General features: G+C 43.6%; 1 protein-coding gene across 1 annotated transcript; it reads right to left on the bottom strand.

Annotated features, from left to right (window-relative positions):
• Nucleotides 1–227: 227 nt before the first annotated feature.
• asap2b (ArfGAP with SH3 domain, ankyrin repeat and PH domain 2b) lies at nt 228–22,273 on the bottom strand. Its single transcript, XM_079753492.1, has 28 exons — nt 21,730–22,273; nt 19,414–19,486; nt 15,870–16,015; nt 15,542–15,616; nt 15,265–15,314; nt 14,418–14,547; nt 13,916–14,001; nt 13,280–13,355; nt 12,617–12,703; nt 11,817–11,920; nt 9,999–10,068; nt 8,597–8,684; nt 8,258–8,306; nt 7,239–7,408; nt 6,952–7,085; nt 6,654–6,748; nt 6,213–6,402; nt 5,866–5,951; nt 5,581–5,696; nt 5,245–5,312; nt 4,926–5,033; nt 3,715–3,970; nt 3,143–3,247; nt 2,589–2,808; nt 1,917–1,975; nt 1,668–1,741; nt 854–973; nt 228–605 (listed from the first exon to the last, which is right to left on the bottom strand). Exons 1-28 carry the CDS (start codon nt 21,853–21,855, stop codon nt 531–533), a joined length of 3,036 nt encoding a protein of 1,011 aa, XP_079609618.1. The 5' UTR covers nt 21,856–22,273; the 3' UTR covers nt 228–530.
• Between the last annotated feature and the right edge of the window lie 119 nt (nt 22,274–22,392).

The raw sequence follows: 22,392 nt of genomic DNA, 5'->3' as shown, positions 1-22,392 counted from the left end.
TCGCCGTGTATTAAAGGTTGTGAACGAACGTTCCGGTGCTTGTGATGGTAAATATTTAACTCGCTTGACTGACCAAGGGATGTATTATGCCTAATTGCTAAGCATACTTCTACACCTGCAATGATACATTTAAATTCAAGAAATTAAGTAATATCTAAATATATTACAGAATCTTGGCAAACACAAGTAAAATACACACAGAACAACAGGCTGTTATGCTGTTTTGATTTTGGTTTATTTATTTTTGCAGCAATAACACCCAAAACATGACATTTCTCTCACCCCCAAAGGTGGCTTTTGTCGTACTCTCTGTACAGCACTAACATTGTTACAGTTAAACAGATAATGCAAAGAAATGTAGGAGACGACTTGGTATGAACATCTTTGGAAACATCTACCATCAAGAGTAAAGCTTTACACATGGCTTTTATTGAAAAAACAAAACAACAAAATAGCAATGTGCTAACAAGAAAATATACAACATGGTGGGTTAAAAAAAAAAAACAGGTCCCATTGAGTGGTGGAGTGGATCAGTCTGTGATGAAGTGGACGAACGTCAGTGGAAACACCCCTTGTCGGCCTGGATCTGCTTCGATGTGTCCAACCTGAGGAGATGTGGAGAACAACACAGTCAGGTGGACCATTTATGATATCGGCTATACATTAAAAAAGGATAAGATTACTTTATAATCCCAGGTGGGAAATCAGGGTGTCATTGCAGAAAATATAGGGGGAAAGTACATACATCTAAACACACAATATGGGTATTAGAATTGTAAACGCAATAAATACAGTTGAGGTAGGCAAATTCTCTCTCTCTGTCTCTCTCTCGCTCTCTCTGCGTGGTACTCACCCACCACTCCGCGTCCTCCTCCCCTTCTACGACGATAACCTCTCCCTCATGGAAGGTCAGCTCATCTGGGTTGTCGGCCAGGCAGTTGTAGATGGCCTTCACCCTCTTCTGCTTCTGTGTCTGATGGGGTCGAAACATGAATTAATAAATAACATGAGCAGTTGGAAACGATTTTCACCCTCTTAGGCTTTTGTTTCTGAAAGGGTAAAAAACGTGTATTAAATAAATAACAAGCAGTTGTCTAGATGGCTTTCACCCTCTTATGCCTTTTTTTTTTTCCGATGGGTCAAAATATGAATTTGATAAACAACAAAACATAACAAACAAATCAATTAAATATATATTCAGCTAGTTTGCCGGCTGACCACAATATGGGGCATGCCCACTAAACACACACACAAGAGAACCAATTTTGTGGTAGCACAAGTGGAACCTTCACAGCAATGCCTTGCCTTCTCGTGTCAATCCAATTATGCTTTGCCATCATTTTACTACTGTTGGTTTTTTAAGTCTAGTGGTTAGTGTTTGGCCTTCAGCCAATGGTGGATGATCATACCAGATTGAGTTCGTACCACATAGCACACAGCCTTCATCTACACACCCTTGAGAAAGATGGCTAAACTCTAAAAGATTCCCTGTCTTTTGATTAAAGTGTTTAATTAAATAGATTGCTGGGAACCTCAATCTTTCCTATGGAATACATTAGCTGTGTCCTATAAACAAAGGTTCTAATGAGTAGTGTATGTACTTCTTCTCTTGTTCTGTGGTTGTGTGTGAGGTGTGTCTGGCGGTTAGAGCATCAACTGACACTTACAGGGTGGGTGGCCCGGGGTTTGGGTGCCGGTGGGTTCGAACCCTGAGGGGACATGGGCTGGCCTGGACCCTTGGCTGAACAAAAGAAACACACACACAACACACCTGTAAGATAGGGAGGAGAGTGTGTATGCTCATCTGTGTCTGTCTTTCTGGACGTGTGTGTGTGTGTGTGTGTGTGTGTGTGTGTGTGTGTGTGTGTGTGTGTGTGTGTGTGTGTGTGTGTGTGTGTGTGTGTGTGTGTGCATACCTGCTCTGGCTATCGACCCAGCCCTGAGCGGGGGTCTCTGTGGGGGGAGAACATCTTTTCTGAAATCAGAACACAACAATCTGGTCACGTCAAACAAAATATCTAAAAAACTGTTTAAATTACAAATATCTAGTATCTAAAACACAAACAAAATTATATAACTTATTACAATATATTTTGTCTTAATGTGAACAAATATCAAATATTACAAAATATTGTATGTATAAATGACTAAATATCAGATATTTAACAATTATTCGCCGAAGGCGAAGTGAATAGTGTATTCACGTAAATATACTATTCACAGAGCCTGAGGTGAATAATTGTTTTAGTATAAACTCCACGTGAACAAGATAACACTTTAATGAATCATTTGTTTTTACTAGTGGTTTATTTGTTTTGATTAGCATGACGAGACGACCGTCATGCGCGTTCCCCATTACGAAAACAACCTCCCGAGTTTGAGATCTCAATCATGGGACATGGCCCAATATCCCGAGATAGCCAACCAATCAAATTGCGCCATCTTAGGAGGCTCACGTGTAGCATATACTGATTCCAAATAGTGTGTATCTATGTTACCAAATCTCCACTAACACCAACTATCTAGGTCTATGCTCTATGAGCTCATCGGCGGCCGTTTGACAACGGTCTGCGTCCCCCTGAGCCTACCTGGTGGGGGCCTTGGGGCAGGCGGGCTCTGTCTGGGGCCGGCCGCTGGTAGTCTGGTGGCTGGGTACAGGTGGGGGCCGGACGCTGGGTCTGTGGGGGGGAGGGAGGGGAGGGAGGGGAGGGAGGGGAGGCAGGGGGGTGTTCCTGACGGACTTGCCGTCCATGCTGGTCTTCCTGGTCCCCGGGAGAGGGGGAGGAGGGGGCGCTGCAGGGGGGAGGACTGGGGAGGCGAAGGGGGGGGGGTGGGATGAGGGTGAGAGGAGGGGTTGGAAGGCAGCGTCGGGGTTGAGCCTTCTGAATGTACGTAGCAGTGTATCATAATGGAACTTGTAACCGAAAGGTTGGTAGTTCGATCCCCACGCTCCTCCTACAGTGTTGATGTGTCCCTGAGCAAGACACTTAAACCTGTCGACTCTGCCGTCGGTGTGTCAATGTGTGCATTCACCGATGTAAGTTGCTTTGGAAAAAAGCGTCTGCTAAATGCCCTTATTGTAATTGTAATGGATGTAGCGTAACAGGGCATGATGTAGCCTCGCATGATGGCCGCCACTCACCATACATGGAGCTGTTCCTGTCCTGGGGGTGGACCAAGGGCGGGTCTGAGGATGACCGCTGTCTCCCCGCTGTCTCCATGGAGACAAGCTTGTTGCCTCCCACACCTGCATGGCACAATGGGAATGACAAGTTTGTTTACTTTTATTTTAGTTAGTCAACCTTTTTTTTCCTTCATCAGGTTTTGGTCCCACTGAGATATAAAGGAATGAGGAGAACTGACAGAGATAGAAGCATGAATAGTGAATCTTTTGGCAATTAAAAGGTACAATATGCAACATTTACTATATCTGTCGGCTCATCTCCAAACCCTGCCCACCCTCGTAGAGCGAGGCTCGCTTCAAAAACCCTAACAAGAGTTTCCTCTATGCTTCTGCGGAGTCGGATCAGTTTACCTGTATCCCTGTCGCCTTAAGGTTAGCGGTAACGGCTAATCACACTCACACCTGGTGGTCACCTTTAACCACATTCCCCTAATACCTAATTAGGGGGACGATTACGACAATTGAAATGTATAGAGACGGACCCAACCCCTGACCAGACCCATTGGCCCCCCCTCGCCAGCTGAACCCACCTTTGGCCGGCCCCCTGGCGGGGGGAGGGGGGGGGGCGCTGTGTCCGAAGCCCAGGGTGTTGAGGTCCAGCGTGGTGCCGTAGGTCTCGTTGGAGATTATCATGCTGGCCGCGTTGGAGCGCTGCTTGTCCCGCGCCATCAGGGCCACGTCCCGGGCCAGGATGCCCAGGGCGGGCTTCAGGGGGAAGGAGGAGGAGGAGTGGGGGCCGGGCAGGAAGCAGCTGACCGGGCGCTCCTCCCTCTTCTGGGGGATGGGCTGGAGAGAGGAAAACAAACATCTGACGTCTCCGTAGATAATGATGTGTGTTGTGTTAATGTAGGCGGTCTTTCTTTATCATGAGGCCCATGTCTTAATGTCTGGTGGTCATGGTAGTCGATAATAATGTCACAGTACGGGCCGGCTCTTCACGGTCCTGAGCCAGGTTTTCCCTCCTGCTACCTGCCTTCACTGTGCCCAAGCCACGCCCGCTCCATGGCCTCACTCCACTCCTGGTTTTTGACATGCTGTGCCACCAGTGCACCTGTGGCTGATTACCAATCAGTGGCTGATACCATCAGCCATAGGACAGTCTATTTAAGCTGCAGGCGGCCGGTCGGCCACTGCAGATTATCTTTGTTTTTGACGCCGCAGCCGCGCCACACCTGCTACAGCCGCGCCACCCAACTTAACAGAATGCTACAGCCGAGTCAAGCTACAGCCAAGCCCCGATAAGCCACACTGCACTGCTCCACACCAAGCCCGAGCTCTGCCCAGGACCCCGCCTTGCCCTTGCCATTGCCCCTGCCCTGGCCTGTAAGTTGCATTTTTCCCTCCCGTCTTTTGGACTTCCTATTGGACATTTTTCCGGTTGTTGCGACCGCTAGTTTTCTGTTCCCCTGGACTTTAGTGCACCAGTGCCTTGCCAAGCTCCTTAGTTTTCCCCCCACTGCTGCTTTGCCCATGCTTGTTGGAGCCTGTTGCCTACGACCTCTGTTTAAAATAAAAATAAAAAAATTGTAGTATATTGAAGTATTTCTTGTCTGCTTTGCGGTCCATTTTCTGCACCTTGGCCAGCGGCCGTGACAAATGAGGCAAATATCTTAATGTCTGGCGGTCTCTCTTGATAACGAGGCTAATGTCTTAATGTCTGGGGGGTCTCATTTGAGATGAGGGGGATAAGGGAGACAGACAGACAGAGGAGGCCTTGCAACCACGGACCACCCAAGCTCACCTTGTCCTCCATCTCGTCGTCGCTCTCATCTAGGTCCTGATTCTGGAGCCGCCATTCATACTCCACATGCACGTGGACATTGAACTTCCCCGTCTGGGCCTGAGTCAGCTGGAGCACACGCGCGCGTTAAACCCAGTTCAATGTAGTCTAGGACTTCATGAATGATAAAGACAATTGTAATCTTTAAAAACCTTCTTAAAATGCAACCCTACTTCTTAAAATAGGTTAGCAGTCCAGCAAATGAAAGTGAAACGGCAACATGTCGACATCTCTGAATCTCCCGCTAGTTAACATCTCCCTGAACACATGAGCAGCTCACCAGCTCCTCACACCCGCTGTGGCCCAGCCGCTGGGCGATGTCCAGCGCTGTCTCCCCCGCCTCATTGGCTAAACGGAGCAAAGGTTAGATATCCATAGAGAGATCTACATAGAGATATTAATAGAGATGCAGAGATATACATAGAGATATTAATGGATACAAAGATACATCGGGAATCCAGAGATACATAGATATCACTAAAGATACCTAGATAGCGAGTAAGATGTCTTGAGATACCGATAACCTATACTATTAAAGTAGATACACATAGATATACGCAGCAATAACCGATTTGATATAGTACAATATACAATACACATAACAGGCTAAGCTTACTGATGTTGGCCGAAGCTTTCCCCCTCAGCAGCAGCTTGAGACATTCACTGTTGTCAGTCAGACAGCAGTAGTGGAGAGCTGTGCTCCCTTTGGTCGTCTGCTTATCCAGGTTAGAACTGTCACACACAAACACACACTTAATGTTATACAAATATTTTCTGCTTAGTATCTTGTTTAGATTATAGGATTCAAACAGGGCACAATAAAAGGAGGGGAAAAGGGGTTTCTGAGGCCCGACATGTTTGGTACCAGTCCCACAGGGCTCCGACCTATTCCAGTACTCACCAGTTCTGTGCCAGGAAGTCAACGATGTGGAGCGAGTTCCTGTCCACCATCCTGACCGCGAGATGGAGGGCCGTCTCTCCTGGCTCCTGGTGGTCAACAACACACAGACATTATGGCAGGGTGGGCAAACTGAACCAATTTCCCGACACGATGTTCTTAGAAATTAAGCTGTCGAAAAACACAACGTTCAACAACGCAAACAAACTCAGCGGCCATTACCTCGGTTCATATGAGGCTCTTTTCCCGACATGTTTGATGGTAAATAGATACTGTTCATTGAGCCAGATGAAATATTAAACAATCATTCCGCTGCTTAAGTTGACCCAGAGGAACGGCGTGACCCCTACATGTTCGTTGGCCTGTGGGATGATGTCGCTGAGGTCCACCCCCTCGGCGTAGACCTCCAGGAGGGACAGGATGTTCTGGGTCCGCACGGCCTCCGACAGTGCCTTCAGCCGGCCCGCCGCGTCCGCAGACCTCTTGTGGACGAAGCGGTGCTCGGTGTACTTGGCCGTGATGTAGTCCTTCCTGGTCTGCCTTCAAGAGAGAGAGAGAGAGGAGCCGAGTGTAAGGGCGAGGGAATTGGCTACCTTAAAGACAGTTTATCCTTGTTTTTGTTTTGTTTTTCTTAATAAGAATTTAACTCAGTTTGGTATAGAGAAGATACTTTATCTAAAATCTGTATTGTTCTAGTCATTTTGGATAAAATCGTGGCTAAATGTTAATGAAAACACTGTCAGGGGGGGCGGCGGGGGGAGAGATGCGTGTCAGGGTGGATTCTTTCTCACATGTCGCTGGAGGGGTTGGGCTTGGTCACGTCCAGCGCTGACAGCTCCGTCTCCATGATGTCGTTGAAGTTTGCGTTGCCCACATTCTTCGCCAGCTGTGGAGCACGACAAAAGCCAGTTAAAGCCAGATAAAGGCGCCGTAAAGCATAGGTGTTGGGGAACGCTGCTACACGCTCGGGATAAAAAGGTTCTGATTTGTTTTTAAGCAAGGAACAGTTAGTACAACTTATTACAAAACCTCCTCGGCCGTATAATATTGGACTCTCAGCGCGATTCCTGAACGCATCCAGGAGCCTACCAAGAGCTCTGAAGTTCCCAGGAGGTCCAGGTCCAGGGACTGGATCCTGGAGTAGTGGACCCCCATCTCCCGGTGGATCCCCGAGCACTCGATGCAGATCAGGACTCCCAGGTTGGTGGAGAGCCAGGTGGGGCCTGAGGGAACGGACAGACCAACACTCAGAACCTGATGCTCACGACATGATGGTGTGCGCTCTGCAGTCGCAGCACCAACCATCATCACCATCATCACCACCACCACCATCATCACCACCACCACCACCACCACCCTCCTCTAAAGCTACTCACTGGGCGCTCCGCAGTCGCAGCAGCAGTCGTTCCCGCTCATCCTCTTCACCTCCACCACGATGGCCTTGGTCAGCTCCTGCACGATGTTGTTCTCCCCACCCTCGTCCTGGACGCCCTTGAAGGCCTTGTTCAAGGCCTCCTCCTTGCTGTTCTGCAGCACCGAGATCCATCTGGAGCCCGGGGGAGGGTAAACGGACGGGACACTATTAAGGAATGGGGTTGTGATAAAATATGACCATGTGGTGCCCTCATACCATTCATTGTATGGAACTAGATTTGAATAAAATAGAATTGACATAACAGAATACAATAGAATACAGATGTGTTCTTTTCAATTTATCAGATGTTATATGTTTACAGTTTTTCTCGATTGTATACACACAAAAAATGGAACTATGCACACAATTCGGAAGACTTGAAGCTCATGTATCAAATACAAGACTCCGGACTGCTCAACTCTAAGCACAATTCCACTGTTTTCACACATATAGAAATTCTAAATCACATTTTTCAAAACTCTAAGCACAAATCTCATCATTTAGCACACCTGGTTAACCTGGATCACACTGAACGCAACGCAACAACTAATTACCAATAAGTCTAACTTACTTCTCACCTGTTCAAACTCAACAGGCAAAACACTTCAATCATCAGAGCATAAAAGAGGCCTCAGGTGAGCTCTACTGTGTTGCTGATATGGTCGTCTGGCTTGATCAGGATCGGCGGTGGGATACAGACTGATTTACATGTAGATCTGTTTCACCTCATTTATATTTAGGGGTCCGAGCAGCGAAACTGCTTGGTCCCCTAAATGTGAAAAACTGTGAAAAACTGTAATTCAAGTATATTCAATTTGATTAAATTCAATGAGATTGATTCAGATGGGCATACTGTCGGTGCGATCGGATCGCTTCAGTTCCATTCAGATTGGAGGAGATCAGATTAGATTAAACTAGGGTAGATGGGGTGATTAGATTAGATTCCATTAGGTCAAATACAATTAGAAACCCTTTACTTACATCTGACAATCAGCCTCTTCCTCAGTCTGGAAGTGGTAGGTCCTGTCATCTGTCGAAAGCAGAACCCCGAAACAATAATCAGATCAAAACAAACACAATGTGGTTGCATAGCACTGTGAGGCCTAAGCAGGAAGCGGAATAGGAGTGGAATGAGAGAACCATTGTGCATCACTGCATACTTTATTGAATATAGAACAAGAAAGACCTGTTACGTTTGTCTGCAGCTAACACCATGTCTACAACAGTACGTGACCATATACATTCTGGAAATATGAGGAGGAAGTGGAAGCTATTGTCACGTGCAAAAGGAAAGCGAAAACATGAGCGAGGCTCACTCACGTGAGAACAGGTCGAAACTCTTCTTCTCCTCGGGGGTTCGCTTGACCTGGCAGGTGAGGAGGTTGAGTTTGGCTGGGGTGGCGTTAGGCTGGCAGGGTGGAGGAAGGACAGAGTAGAGCAGGAGAATGTCACACACTACAAATAATAGATCTATGACATTTGAATGAGAGGATTCATAAACTGTGTTTCGTCATGATTCAGGGTGGAGCAGAGAAATGCCCTCATAAGAAGTACCTGCATCTGTTAATGAAGCAGATATAATCAAGGAAGCTTTTTTTATGAAGGGTTGCTATACTTCTATATTTGATTGTACTTTAACCAGTAGTCCTAATGGTTCATCAGAATGTTTTCCTTTGTAATGTGCAATTCATTAAAACAACAATGTCCTAGCTAACACACAGTAAGGACATTACTAATTAGGATGGTTCCTATATCCTATCTATTAATGATTCCTTATGAGAATGCTTTGTATAACCTTGATACATATAGGAACATTTCTTAACAGGATACATCCCAAATCCTTATTACATGTCTGGAAACATTCCCTAATAAAATGCTTCTACTAACCATGATCATTTTATTTTTTTTCCTACCACCTTGATACCTATTTAAGAACATTGTTGAATGTAATGCTTCTTTTAACCTTGGTCGAGATCTATGGGATGTAGTTCTTATTAGGCAATGCTTCTTACAACATTGATACCTAGGAACCTTCCTTATCAAGTACCTAAATTTGCGAGATTTATTGAATGAAGATTGAGATAGCCATTAAAGACAGACAATGTTAAACTGCGGCAGTATTCCCGCAATGGCAACGGGAAACAAATTTTATGGCCAACAATGCCGCACATGAATAAAAAGTATATATTGTCGACTTAAATTAAAAAGTCGTATTAGTATTGTACATACACAAAAACTACATATGAATAATGATATCTAGATCGGCTATAACCTCGCAATATGGAAAAATGGAGTGTGAAACCATCATGAATTTATCTCGGAAGTCACCCACTGTTATCCGGAATGTACCTACTCAAATAGTGATTCATGAAAAAACACTAAATCCACAGATATTGAGTACGGACTTTCTCGGCATGGGTATTTAGATTAAAATATCTCCTCTGCGCACCCATTTCTCAGCCATCTTTTTCCTTATGCTCCTTCTTCTCCTGCTCTTTCTCTTCCTTTTCCTCTGTCCTGATTCGCAGATTGGCTGCTCGTGTAAAAAACGTCCAAAATAAAAAGAATATGCAAAAAATACAAAAAAGGAAATAAATGAAATGATGAATAAATCACAAAAAAACTCAAATAAAACTGTCCTTTTTCCGTAAAAAAAGAAAAGATAAAATAAAAAAAACACATGGAGATGGAGAAGAGAACAAGCAGTACTTAAGTCTCTCACCGTGCCATGGCTAATGGTGAGATAACCATTATTCACTGAACATTTCCTCTTCTGCCACACCTTCCTCAGTCTGGAGAGAGAAGAGATAATTTTACTCTATCTGTAGAAACACAAACACGTCTATTGACAACGTTAGTGTTTTTTTGCAGCTTCCCAATTTAAACCATTCAAAAACAGCAACCCAAAGGGGCACCAATTTGAGCTTATCAGAAGCTCATAAATTAAGCTATATTACATAAATATAGCTTAATTATTGGATATTTCATGATTTTATACACATGATTGAATTTTTTAAATAATACAAGAGTTTTCAACCTCTAGTTGTAATTAAATCCATAACAATAATGTGGAAACCCCAGTCGATAATGTAAGAAACTTCTGAGCGCATAATATAATAACATTTCGCCTATAATGTTACAACGTATAACAGTCGTTCACCACAAATGACTCTTAAAAGCAGTGCCAACATTTAAATATTTTTTAAACATTCAGCGAATAACAGGCTGATTATCATTTAGGGGGCCACTCAATGACATGCAGAAGCGTCATCAACATGCCCACTGAAGTGGTGTGAGAAATACTGACTTTCTACTCCTCATTCACATATAAGGTAGTTTACATTTCCTATAGAGAAAACACTTCCTCAGGGGAAGTATTATTCAGGAGATTTTCAGGGTACAAATGTCAGGATATGTTGTTCACACATACAGCCAATCAGGAGAATATCAGGACTTACACGTGTGTCTGAAAGCAGCTAGTGTGTGAGGAGTTGATTGCATTATAAGATTAGTCAATTTATGGTAACACGGGTAATTGTTAAATGGAAAGTGTAGTATACTATGCATGCAAATCAATTATTAAATAGCTTTAACTGTTATTCAGGGCTGCATTGACATTTTAAAATGCAAGGCAACTACTATTGGTTAGTTGAAAATAATAATCATCATTGTAGTCAAGAGTAGTCTTGTGGTGGACTCTATAGACATAATTCACCATTCTGTGTTATTGACATGTTTTCGTTGAGTTATAGGGACACTGTCTCTTTAACATCACGTGACTTGTGTGTTGATATGCCGGTCGGCGCGATGTTTGAATTTAACGTTTTTTATATGACAAAATGAACGACCTGCCGTTGCTTGTCGAGGTGAGAAATTGTCCCTTCCCTTCTTTTATTGCAATTTCTGCAGTCTATAGACAGTTTGGAAGAGTTTGTTGATGGCGGAGCCTTTATGTTCATAACGTCTTAACTGGGTGAGTGTCGCTGCGGTGTGTGCATCTGCGTGTGTGGTCCTACCTGTGCGTGTGTCGATGGCGGAGCCGTTATGTTTAAAAACATAAAGTCTTACCTTGGCGAGTGTCGCTGCGGTGTGTGCGCGTGCGTGTGTGTTCTTACCTGCGCGTGTGTTGATGGCGGAGCCGTTATGTTAAAAAACATAACGTCTTACCTCGGCGAGTGTGTCGCTGCCTTTTTCTTGACGTGCGGTGTGTGCGCGTGTATGTGTGTTTGTGTGTGCGCGTGTGTGTGAGTTTCCGTGTATGTTCGTGCGCATGTGCCTGTGTGTGCAGTGTGTATGTGCGTGCTTGTGGTGTATGTATGCGTTCGTGCTGTGTGTGTGTGTGAGCTGCAAGCTGCTTGGCACATGCGCACATGACCAACTTGAGTGCGACAGGCCTGCTATTATAGTAGTAAGATATGAAAAATAGAAAACATGTTCATTACGCTCTCGCAAAACCTGTGAGGCTTAGTTTAACCATATACTTGTCATTTGATTTAAACAAGCAGAAAACAACACCATTATGGTTCCACTGTGTACTCACCCCTCACTCTTCTTGTACAGAAAACCTGAGTGCTCTGTCCCATAGGCCTTGTTGCCCTGCAGCTGGTGAAGACTATACCCTGCATTCTGTTTACCCTGGCCCTCCTGTAGGGGGGGCAGACATCATCAAGGGTTTATTTTATTTCATTATTTATTAATAATAAATCCATTGTATTGACATTTATATAATTTCTTTCGCCAAGGACATTCAGATTTTGAAGCATCAACAGAAGGCAAGTGATAGAAGTCAAATAAATAGCTGAAAAACAGGGTAAGTAAGTAGTATTTTTACGTGGTATTTCATTTGAGTCCTTAAATTCAAATAGTCTAACATTGCCTTGCAATGTATTCAGTTTTATCATAGGAGAGTTAGCTGGAGGTAGCCAGAGTTAGCTAGAACAGCTCCATTGATCTAACGCAGAATGACCTTTAGATCCAATTGCAATTCCTAGAAGTGCATGAATTGATGCCGACAATCCAGAACAGGAAACATAGTCAAAAGATTTGTTATGTACAGATGGACAGACGAAATGTAGAGCCTAGCAACCAACCTTCAACAGGAATATGACATTCCATTCTGTTTGATGCATTTCTTTCAAACCAGAATCAGAAGAAAACATGTTGAACATTTGGTTCAAATGACAATTCCCGTAAAATTGGGACGTTCACTTCCTTGACGTAACGCGCCGGTTTGGATGCCTGGCATCACTGTTGCTTCTCTGATTATAAACCGGACTTATTAACCATACTATGAACCACACTGTAAACCAGGTTTGAGTTGTGTATAAATGGCCTCCTCACCTCCTTCTGGTCGGACTGAAGCGAGTTCTTCAGGACGTCTCGGAGCTGAGCCAGCTGTTTTCTCTCTCCATCTTGACTCTGCCTGATCTGATCCATGCCGAAACACGACGATTTATAATGGAAAATCAAACCTACCGTTTAGGGGTTGTCAATAAAAACTGTTGATACTGTCAATAATATCAAAGCTGTTTAGATTTGAGTGTTGGTGAGTTTGAGATGGCGCTGCTGTTGTTGTTATTACGTATAATTAACAGTTTATATTCTCAAAGCTAAGATTATGGCAATGACATTTATTGGGAAAGCTTGCAGAGTGTGTTTCCTGCATGTGATAAATGTTACATTAATGGCAAAAAGCAACCAATCATCTAGTGATAACACTGCTCTATGTTCAGTGGTAGGGGTTTCTGTGATGAACAGGTAGAGGAATACCAAATAAAATATTCATGGTGATGAAATTAAAGGGGCTACATTGTGATAATACAGGAAATGTCATTTTAGAAATACAAAACACCTATTTATAACACAAGAAAAACAGTTTGAAAAAATGAATTGCTCTCTTAGCCCTAGCTTCCTCTATCTGTCCCTATCTGTCTCTCGCCTACTTTGCGCTCTGTTAAAGCTCCGTTAAAACGAGCCTACGGGAGGTGAGGGGACAAGTCTTACTGTGCTCAGGTCGGTAACTAGCTTCTCTACAGCCGGTTTCATGGACTCCACAGCCTTCAGTCCGTCCTGGAAGAAACTGAGAGGAGGACAGCAACATAGAGTTTGGTTTCTCATAGTTTTACAATTTTCACATGAAATAACTTAAGACTGGAGAAGAGGCAACATTTTGTAGAGGGGGTGAGGAAGACCAGGAGTGGGGTGGAGAGATGAGGGACGGGGGGGATGAGGACAATGAGTTGGGTAGATGGAGAGAGGGGTCGATGAAGAGGAGGAGTGAGGGAGAGAGTTGGAAAGAGGGGGCGATGAAGAGGAGAAGTTGGGCGAAGAGATGGCGGGAGGGGGTGATGAAGAAGAGGAGTGGGCTGGTGAGATTGAGGGAGGGGGAGATGAAGACGAGGACTAGGCTGGAGGGATGGAGAAAAGGGGGATACACAGAGATAAAGAGGGGGTGATAGTGAGTGGGGGAGAGGAGAGAAGATGGGATAGAATGGAAAAGCGATGGAGATAGGAGGGGAGAAAGAAAGGCATAACGATGTAAAACAACCAAACGTGGGGGAGCGGAGGCTGGAGATATATCATAGGGGGATAAAGAGAGTGGGGGGCTACGAGGGAGAGATGGAAGGAGGGTTAACCTACTTGCACTGGGCGTGGAAATACTTGATAAGGGTCTGTAGGAAATCCACCCCCTTCTTCACTTTGATCTCGTTCACCTTGAGCAGATACTGCAGGGGAGAAAGTAGAAAGTTAGGACTTCAACAAAATAGATTACGAACATTCTAAAAACACATTTTCTTTTTATCAAATAGAAAATACTTATGATTTCTTAATGATAATGATTTATAATAGACGCTAATGGAAATATTCAATAGCCACACTGTACTCTATCCAGTGTTCTTTGGAAACACACACATGCAGAACTTCGGTAAATGTTTGTAAACCGTTTAAGGATAAAAGCGTCTGAGAATACTATATGACTTAAAGTAAAAGTGTAGAAATCTAGATCTAGATAGAGCAAATCATGGAGAAACAAAGCACAGTTTATAGTCTGAATCACATCCAGGTCTTCCTATCCTGGTCCTCCCTCGTGGTAGTCGATGACGAAGTTGAGTTGTTGACCTTTGACCCCACTTGACCTCACCTCACACATCTGCAGCTGGAAGATGCGGCGCTCCTTCTCCATCTCCTCCGCTATCTCTCCACCGCTGAACTCGGTGCGGATCATCCCGTGCTGCTTGGCGTGCTCCTTCTTCTCCTTCTCTATCTTAGTTCTGCACAGGGAAAACCGGACACACAGGTCAGAGGTCAAATGGAGTTGCAGGTGAGGACTCCCGGCCGAACGGTTCAGGGATCGGACCCCCATTGATCGCAGTCTACATACGCCTCCCTGAGCAAGATGTCCCAATGCCTATCTGGTCCTTAATGAATGTGTCTTCAAATAATTCACTGTAAATCGCTTTGGATAAAATTGTCCCTGAAATACCAAAGCTTTTGAAATTAGTATAGAATAGACTGAAGCAGCTCCTTAATATCATTGGGGACGTCTAACCCACTCCGGAGACAACTCCAACTAGCAGCAGGTCAAATGAGGGAATGAGAACTGAAAGGTTAATTAAGTGAACATCAAATGATAACACATTATCATTGATCCCTTCAAGAAAATAAGTTTTCTGTTAACAGTTAAATTATTGTTTCTTTAACCCCATTTCTATTCTTGGAGAACAGACATTAGGTCAGCCTGATGACTAACCTTGCGTTCAAATGTCGGGAGTGTTTAGTCAGTTGCACCAGCTGTATCAGCTTAAAGTAACCGCCACTTTTGTCATGAAGTTTAGGAAAAATTAACGAATGGAAACGGGCAAGCCACTGTTTACCCAGAGTAACATTGACGCCGCAACCAGGGATTTTTATTCCAAATACTTTAACTCAACGGTTTGCTAGTTTTGAGAATAACCACAAAGCATTTAACCTTCTGACATCCCTCTTACAATTTAGTCTCGTAATCTTTCCAGGCTTTGTCGAAAGGCTTCTTCAGATCCTACACAGGCACAGAAAAACAAGAGATTAACTACAGAGCGTAAAACATTTTGTCAACATGTGATTCATAACGAACAGGGTCATGGACTTTGCTCTTTGACTCAGCAACCACCTCTTTAAAGCCCATCAGTGTGGTCTTGAGTTTTAAACTCAAGACAAAGGGTGGACTTTGTTTTCTTGAATTCTCTGAACTTATGTTCAACTTTATGGTTCCCTGTTGAAACTGACCCCTTTAACGCCTTTCAGGTCGCCTTTCAACAAACTGTCCAGGGGGAAGTTGATGATGTTGGTCATGTTTTGTAACTGAAAGAGAGGAAAGAGCAGGTCAGTCAAAGAGAGGACCGGATACTGCCTGCCAGTTAAATTAGCCTTCAATTCAAAGGTTAGCTTGTTTAAGTTTCACTGTCCAGTTTTAATGGTAGCACAATTTAAAAAGGCTCCTTGAGCAAGGCACATACAGTGAATTCAGATACATGCCATTCAGAAGCAGGTAGGAATTAGCCATTTTGCTCAAGGAGGTCAGACTGTGGGCATATTTAGAAGAACGCCCTCTTACCAGGTTCTTAAAGAGAGACGTGAGCTCCTTGGTAAAGCCGGCGAACTTGAGGAAGGTGGAGCCCACCTCGGCGTCATCCCTGACCACGCAGTTGTCCCCAAACTTCTCCAGAAACTGTATGTACTGCTCCTGGTTCTCAACATGAACTGGGAACACAGACAGAGACAGACATTAGCTGTAGAACACAGATTTACACTGTAGAACACAGATTTACACTGTAGAACACAGATATACGCTGTAGAACAGACATGAGCTGTAGAACAGACATGAGCTCTAGAACACTGATAAACACAGATATATGCTGTAGAACACAGACATGAGCTGTATAACACACATAAGCTGTGTGACACAGAGAGAAGCTGTAGGACTAATACACTGTAGAACAAAGACCTGATGTGTAGAACACTGATAGAAGCTGTTGAACATATGATACATGAGCTGTACATGCTGTACACGGTTCAAATAAACTATGAAAAATGTATTCGTTTAGGCACAGATCAGTTAAATCGTTCTGGTTGTAGGTTCATAGTTCAGTTGCTGGTAAGTTACCTTTTCCCTAAAGCTACCCAACCCAGCTATTGCTACCAAGATAGCCGCTTGTGTAAAAGGCCCATGGACCTGCTTCATAGACTGTTGATCTATATCGCGTAACTATACCCCTGCACTCAGAGCAGATTGTTCTTGGTGAAAGAGGAAGTAATTAGGATCCCGAATCATTCTCTATCTGTTGTGCACAACAACGTTTCACATCTTCTGTCCCAACACTGAGAAAACAGAGTGAAGTGAAGCTGCTAAAACCTCCCCTACTGATTGTTTTGAAATAACTTCCTTAAACACATTTTCTCATACATTTCTGTGTTTTGTCATATGATCACAGAAACATTCTGGGAATATACTTGCATGCTGTATGACTCTTGAGTTCACATGAATTATAAATTATGAGGACACCAGCCGATAAGGACGACACACTTTAGTTAATAAGTGGGCCTCAGGAATAGTAGCTGGTTACGGCGTTTCAGCAAATTGGGATCCTTTAATAAACATTTCACTCACCAATTCTCAGCTGCCAGAGGTGCGGTATTCTAAACATGTTGTTTAGATGCACGCACACACACATGCATGCACACACGCACACACTCCAGAACAAGTTACATAAACTGCAGGTTACTGACAAACAATTAGAGCTTCAGTTGTACTATATGCAGGACTCATTTATTTATTATTGAAAGGAAAAAACTATAGATGACACTGGGATTGATTTGATTATTTCCGGTCACAGCTCTGCATTGACCTCTTGTAAAGGGCTTTAGATTCCCATGGGACAACAGGAAATCAATGCTTACCACACCTACTGTATTGCTGCTTTAATGTCTTTATTCAAAGTTAAAAGCCTAACTCCAAATGCGTCATCCAGGTTGGGTCACAATAGGCAGACAGACTACTTTACCTCTATTTGTAAAAGGAGTGAGAATTGAGAGCTCAAACCATATCCATAACACACGCCGTGCATAGTTTCATTGATCGCGGATTGAGTTGGAGAGCGAAAGGTTTCCATGACGAAGGGCGTGCACTGCTCTCAATCACATGGGTAAACAATGCTGTCTGGATTGAGGCCAAATTGCTTCCCATTGGCACTGCAGTTACAACATGGTCATAGTGGATAAGACATCGAATGGCTTAGTCATGACTGAACCTTAGAAACTGAATATGTTGGATGGACAGAAGAAATGTTCCTGGACAGAAAACAAAATCAAGAAATGTGTAATTTTTCATGACAAATTTAGATTACAACCAAAACTTTGTAAATTAAGCTCCATTGAATCCCGGGTAATCGTTGAAAACCTTATGACCTTGTTTGGTTCCTCTGTAAATAAATATTCCAGTTTTCATTTCCACAATAATCTTTTAACTAGAGAATAAGACTAAAAAGATAGCCTGTCGCTTCCCTTTTATAACATGATGAAACAAGCTAGCATGTTTCAAATTTGAACAATAACCTACATACTAGCTCAGCATTATCTCATCAGCACAGTAAGGAGACCGCTTCTACGGCTGTTTCAGTTTAGCTATACAGGAAGTGGTTTCAGTGGGCCTGCCTGTTCAGCCTGATCCTGCTGCAGCAGGTGGGAGGAATGACCGGAATGTCCGGAGGTGTGTGTGTGTGAGTGCTTGCGTGTGTGATTAACTCTGTGTGTTTAACCACCACATCACACACACACACACACACACACACACACACACACACACACACACACACACACACACACACACACACACACACACACACAATGGACAACCATACATATCTACCCAACAAACATATTAACAAATACATAAACATACATCCACGCACACCCACATATACTTGCATAAACATAAATATGCATGGATACACAAACAAATATACAAACCCTCAACCACTATCAGTTCCTGTAGGCCTTCTGTTTAATTACAAAGCAAATATCCTTAAAATACCTTTACCTAACCCATCTCTCGACATAACTGGCGCAGGAAAAAGTCTCCACTACCGTAGCTTACATGCACCGCTCCAAAAGGATTTAACATGTTGGAACTCAGAACCGTGATTTCAAGTAAAGCCCTGTCGTAGAGACCCACAGCATACCCCACCTCAGAGGTATAATTCAACCTTTAGCCAGCTAAGACGTGGAGAATAAGGGTGGAGGAGTGACTCAACAGATGGGAATTAATGTTAATAAATTAAATTTTTGATCCCTGCATTTGCCATTTGTACTGCCAAAGTGCCCTTATGCAAGACAATGATCTGCGGCGGGATTGCGTCATATGTGGCAAGATATGCCAGAACTGTTCCCCTATTAGAATTAAGCGGCCGCCATGCCTGTTTGTTAAGCCAATGCGGAAGCAACTAACATGTAGTTCATCTAAGGGCCTATAGTTGGCTTGTGGTGGTTGGATTAAAAAAAAGAAAGACCATTCTAAATCATGGGGAAAATTGATCACCTTTTTCTTCGTTCGATTAGGATGGCTTTAGTGACTGGTTCATCTCCCTGTTGTTCATTTTAAATCCCGTTTGACCGATTTATTTCATTAAAGAGTACTTGAGGAGTTAATATGAATGAGTTTTGTTCATAGCAGGGCAGCCATACAATTCACGCCCTCCACGTGCCAAATATGGATAGTTTCTGCTGTTGCACAAATCGTTGTAACGGTTTTGTGCAAACCCACACGTGATGTCACACACCCTACGCCCCTATGTTTTGTAAAGTCTATGATTAGAATGAAAGATAATCTTCGTTACAACGTGAGTTAGGCTGAACACACTTAGTTTCAGAGCAACACCTCTCCCTCTTACGCAACTACAAAGGACATTTTAATGAGGTTTGGACGTCGACGACTGTTATTAAGGAGTTTCCAGTTCTCCCAGTTCAGGAAGTGTTAATTGTAAAGCTCTTTGGTATTTATTAAACTTAGAAGGGCTTCCAGAAAGTTCCCATAATCCCCAGTGGGAGTTCCAGCTCTGAGGTTGGTTTGAGAGAGGTGCTGGTTTCTGGTTATTGGAACTCACCCAGACCAGAGGTATTGATGCCCTTCACAGACTTCTTGATTTTATACAGCACGGCTCGATCTCCATCCAGAGCCTGGAGACCAGAAACACAGTCAGGATCTATCAACTGAAGACACTATCATGAGAGTCAGACATCACGATCACTATCAACGGTATCATCACATTTTAATCTTTCATAACATGGACTAACATTATCATCAGTTGGACATATCACAGCTCATCATAGCAATTAGTGATGCACCAATTGATTGATTGGTGATATAGGCCAAAAACTTGTGATCAGTGATTGGCCGATCAACTTCAATTTTGACGATTGCAGGAGCCAATAACACAAAACACACACACAAAATAAAAACACTAAAACAAAGCTGCCATCAGACTTTAAAAAAATGTAAGTCTTATTTGTAAGACTAAAGACTCATAGCAATTTTTTACACACGTGTGTTATAGAAGTCTATATAACACAGGATTCACACGCACACACCTCACAGACATGCATGCACACACATAGCACTGTTTACTTAGAAACCCCCACAGATATTCACAGTGTGGGCCGGGGTGCTAAATACACATCATGCATCATTTGTTGTGACCTTCCCCTTCCCGGGTATGGGTCAAATTCCCAGCAGACTGGGGACCGTGGGTTCAAGACTAGCAGGCTGTGCCCAACACAGACAGGATCCTGTGCCAAGAACACACCCACACACAGCTCACACACAATTATCTACAACCATAGAGAGCAGACTATAGCTTGAGAGTTCCACATTACATATTATAATGCAAACATCCACCAGTGTGGCCAGCAACCACACCATTAACCAAAAACATTTTAAAAAGGCTAAATACAGGAAGACACAATGCTGAGTCATAATGTGAAATGTGGAAATACTTTATCAACACAAAACATTTCTACAGGAAGCCTGCTGTCTACTGTATTATATTGTTATATAGTGTGGAGTATGCTTTGATGTATTGGAAATGTATGTTATTAGACTGTCACACACACACACACACACACACACACACACACACACACACACACACACACACACACACACACAGACAGACAGACAGACAGACATTCAGACAGACACTCAGACAGACATGAATAAACACACAGCCCATAGTTATGGTATCATAATCCTGCATGGTCATACCACAGTATGGGGAACTCTATAGGGAAGTATGGTAGGCATAGGGTTGTAGTCTGCGTTGTGAAGACATGCTGATACTTGCACAGCTGTACACTAACACGTTACAACAGGGGATTTGGCTATGGCTATAACAACCAATAACACAAACCAAATGAGGATAAAAAAAAAAAGAAGATAATCTCAACTAGTTTCCTGAAACAGATCGATGCGTGAGAAGGGAGAGTAACGATACATTAAGGCCTACACACAGAGCGCTGGGCAGAAGGAGAGTTAATTAATGAATTATTAATTATTGTATTGCTATGTATCAAATAGGGATACATCGAGGAACAGAGAGAGAAATAGGAAGGAAACAGTTTGATTAACTCAACCCTATCCCGACCATTACCTCCTAACCCTAGAAAACATGATGTGCTATTATTAGTTTGTTTATTATAATGTAAACAAACTAATGTAGGTTTTCCACACCAGTAAAACCCTTTGAATTGAGCGAGAGAGAGAGAGAGAGAGAGAGAGAGGATCGATCTTTTTAGATAGAGTGCATGCTGGTACAAGAGAGGACAGGCCCTAGCATTGGGCCCCCAGGTGGAGTTCTCGGGGGCCTCACTCACCAGACCAGACTTTATGAGTGTACACTTTGTGTGCGATCAAAACACAAAACAGGCAGTCTTTCTGTGGGGAATGGGTCTGGGTTGTGCGGAGTAGAGGTCCACTGATGCGCGGGCCTTCATCTGATCTTACAATGAAGATGTTTAAATTATTTCCGTCAGTTTGCCGGGAATTTCCCGTCAGTTTAGGGGGGGGGGATAGGGGTGCCTATCATGGGCTAGTAAAAAAAAAAAGAAAAAAAGTTTTTTGATAGGCCCCCTGATCGTCGTAGGCCCTGGGGGCTTCAGCCCAGGTAATGCCGTGCATTAAGGCGGCCTTGCTGATGCGCATGTTTTATTGACAGTCATAATTAAAAGTATGGCACAATACTGGAACTACACGAGTCCCATGAGGAAGAACAGTTACATGTATTCAATTACACCAGCAGGGTGTTTCATATTTTCTGTTCCTACCTTTGGTCCAACATAACTTCAGGCGAGACTTTGTTATTTCACAACTTATTTTTGGAGGTTAAGTAGGCTAAAACTTGCAGTGGCAGCCGGTAGAACCTTACCTCTTCTAAAGCGGATACGGTGTTTCGACAGTGTAGGAGCCGTTTGGAGAAGTTGGAGGTGGTGGGGGCTTTATAGTCCTCGTTGGTCTCAGAGATAAACTCACCGACACTTATGTCCTCTGGCATTGTGCCTTTTTCCAATGAGCCGTCAAGTACGGAAGCAGGTCCAAGTCCCGGTGGTGTCCGGCGATTAATGCTATTAAGAAGACTCGCAGGCCACTCATTCGCCGCTTTTTTTTTGTGGGGAAAGGTTACCTATAATTCTTCTATTAAGTTAGTAGTCCAAATCAGTGTCGCCAAAGCAGTCCTCTTCATTTTAAAATGCCAGCCAACATGTCAAATACTCCCCTCAAAAGGTGCGCCTATTTCTAAGTTTAAGTTAGTTGGCAAAATCTCCGAAACACTCGACTGATAATAACCCAGCATTTGCGGCCACCTATCCAAGCTGGGAGAGGATTCGACGACTGCAGGAACTAGGAGCGTCGACCTGAGCGCGAGGGGCGGGCTCAAATGTTCATGACAGGTTGTGTGCTAGCGCGGTAGGTTGTTTAATTTTCAATCAAGTTCGGTCCATTTCCACTAAATCCGTCTCACCGGGCAAGACTATGTCATCTGTTAAATAGTAATTCCAAATGTGTGGACATTGCAGCTCCATGCCACTTT

The sequence above is a fragment of the Pollachius pollachius genome, assembly GCF_949987615.1.
Source record: "Pollachius pollachius genome assembly, chromosome: 16".
Lineage (NCBI taxonomy): Eukaryota > Metazoa > Chordata > Actinopteri > Gadiformes > Gadidae > Pollachius > Pollachius pollachius.
The sequence above is the reverse complement of the archived record's forward strand: the minus strand, read 5'-3'. Positions and strand labels throughout refer to the sequence as shown.

What these genes read in the sequence shown, in the direction of transcription:
- asap2b (XM_079753492.1), bottom strand. Translation starts at nt 21,855, where the DNA reads ATGCCAGAGGACATAAGTGTCGGTGAGTTTATCTCTGAGACCAACGAG. An exon ending in TAGTTACCGACCTGAGCACA is followed by an intron (nt 12,704 to 13,279) that starts GTAAGACTTGTC and finishes GGCATGGATCAG; the next exon opens with ATCAGGCAGAGTCAAGATGG. An exon ending in AACCCCGGGCCACCCACCCT is followed by an intron (nt 974 to 1,667) that starts GTAAGTGTCAGT and finishes CGACCCCATCAG; the next exon opens with ACACAGAAGCAGAAGAGGGT.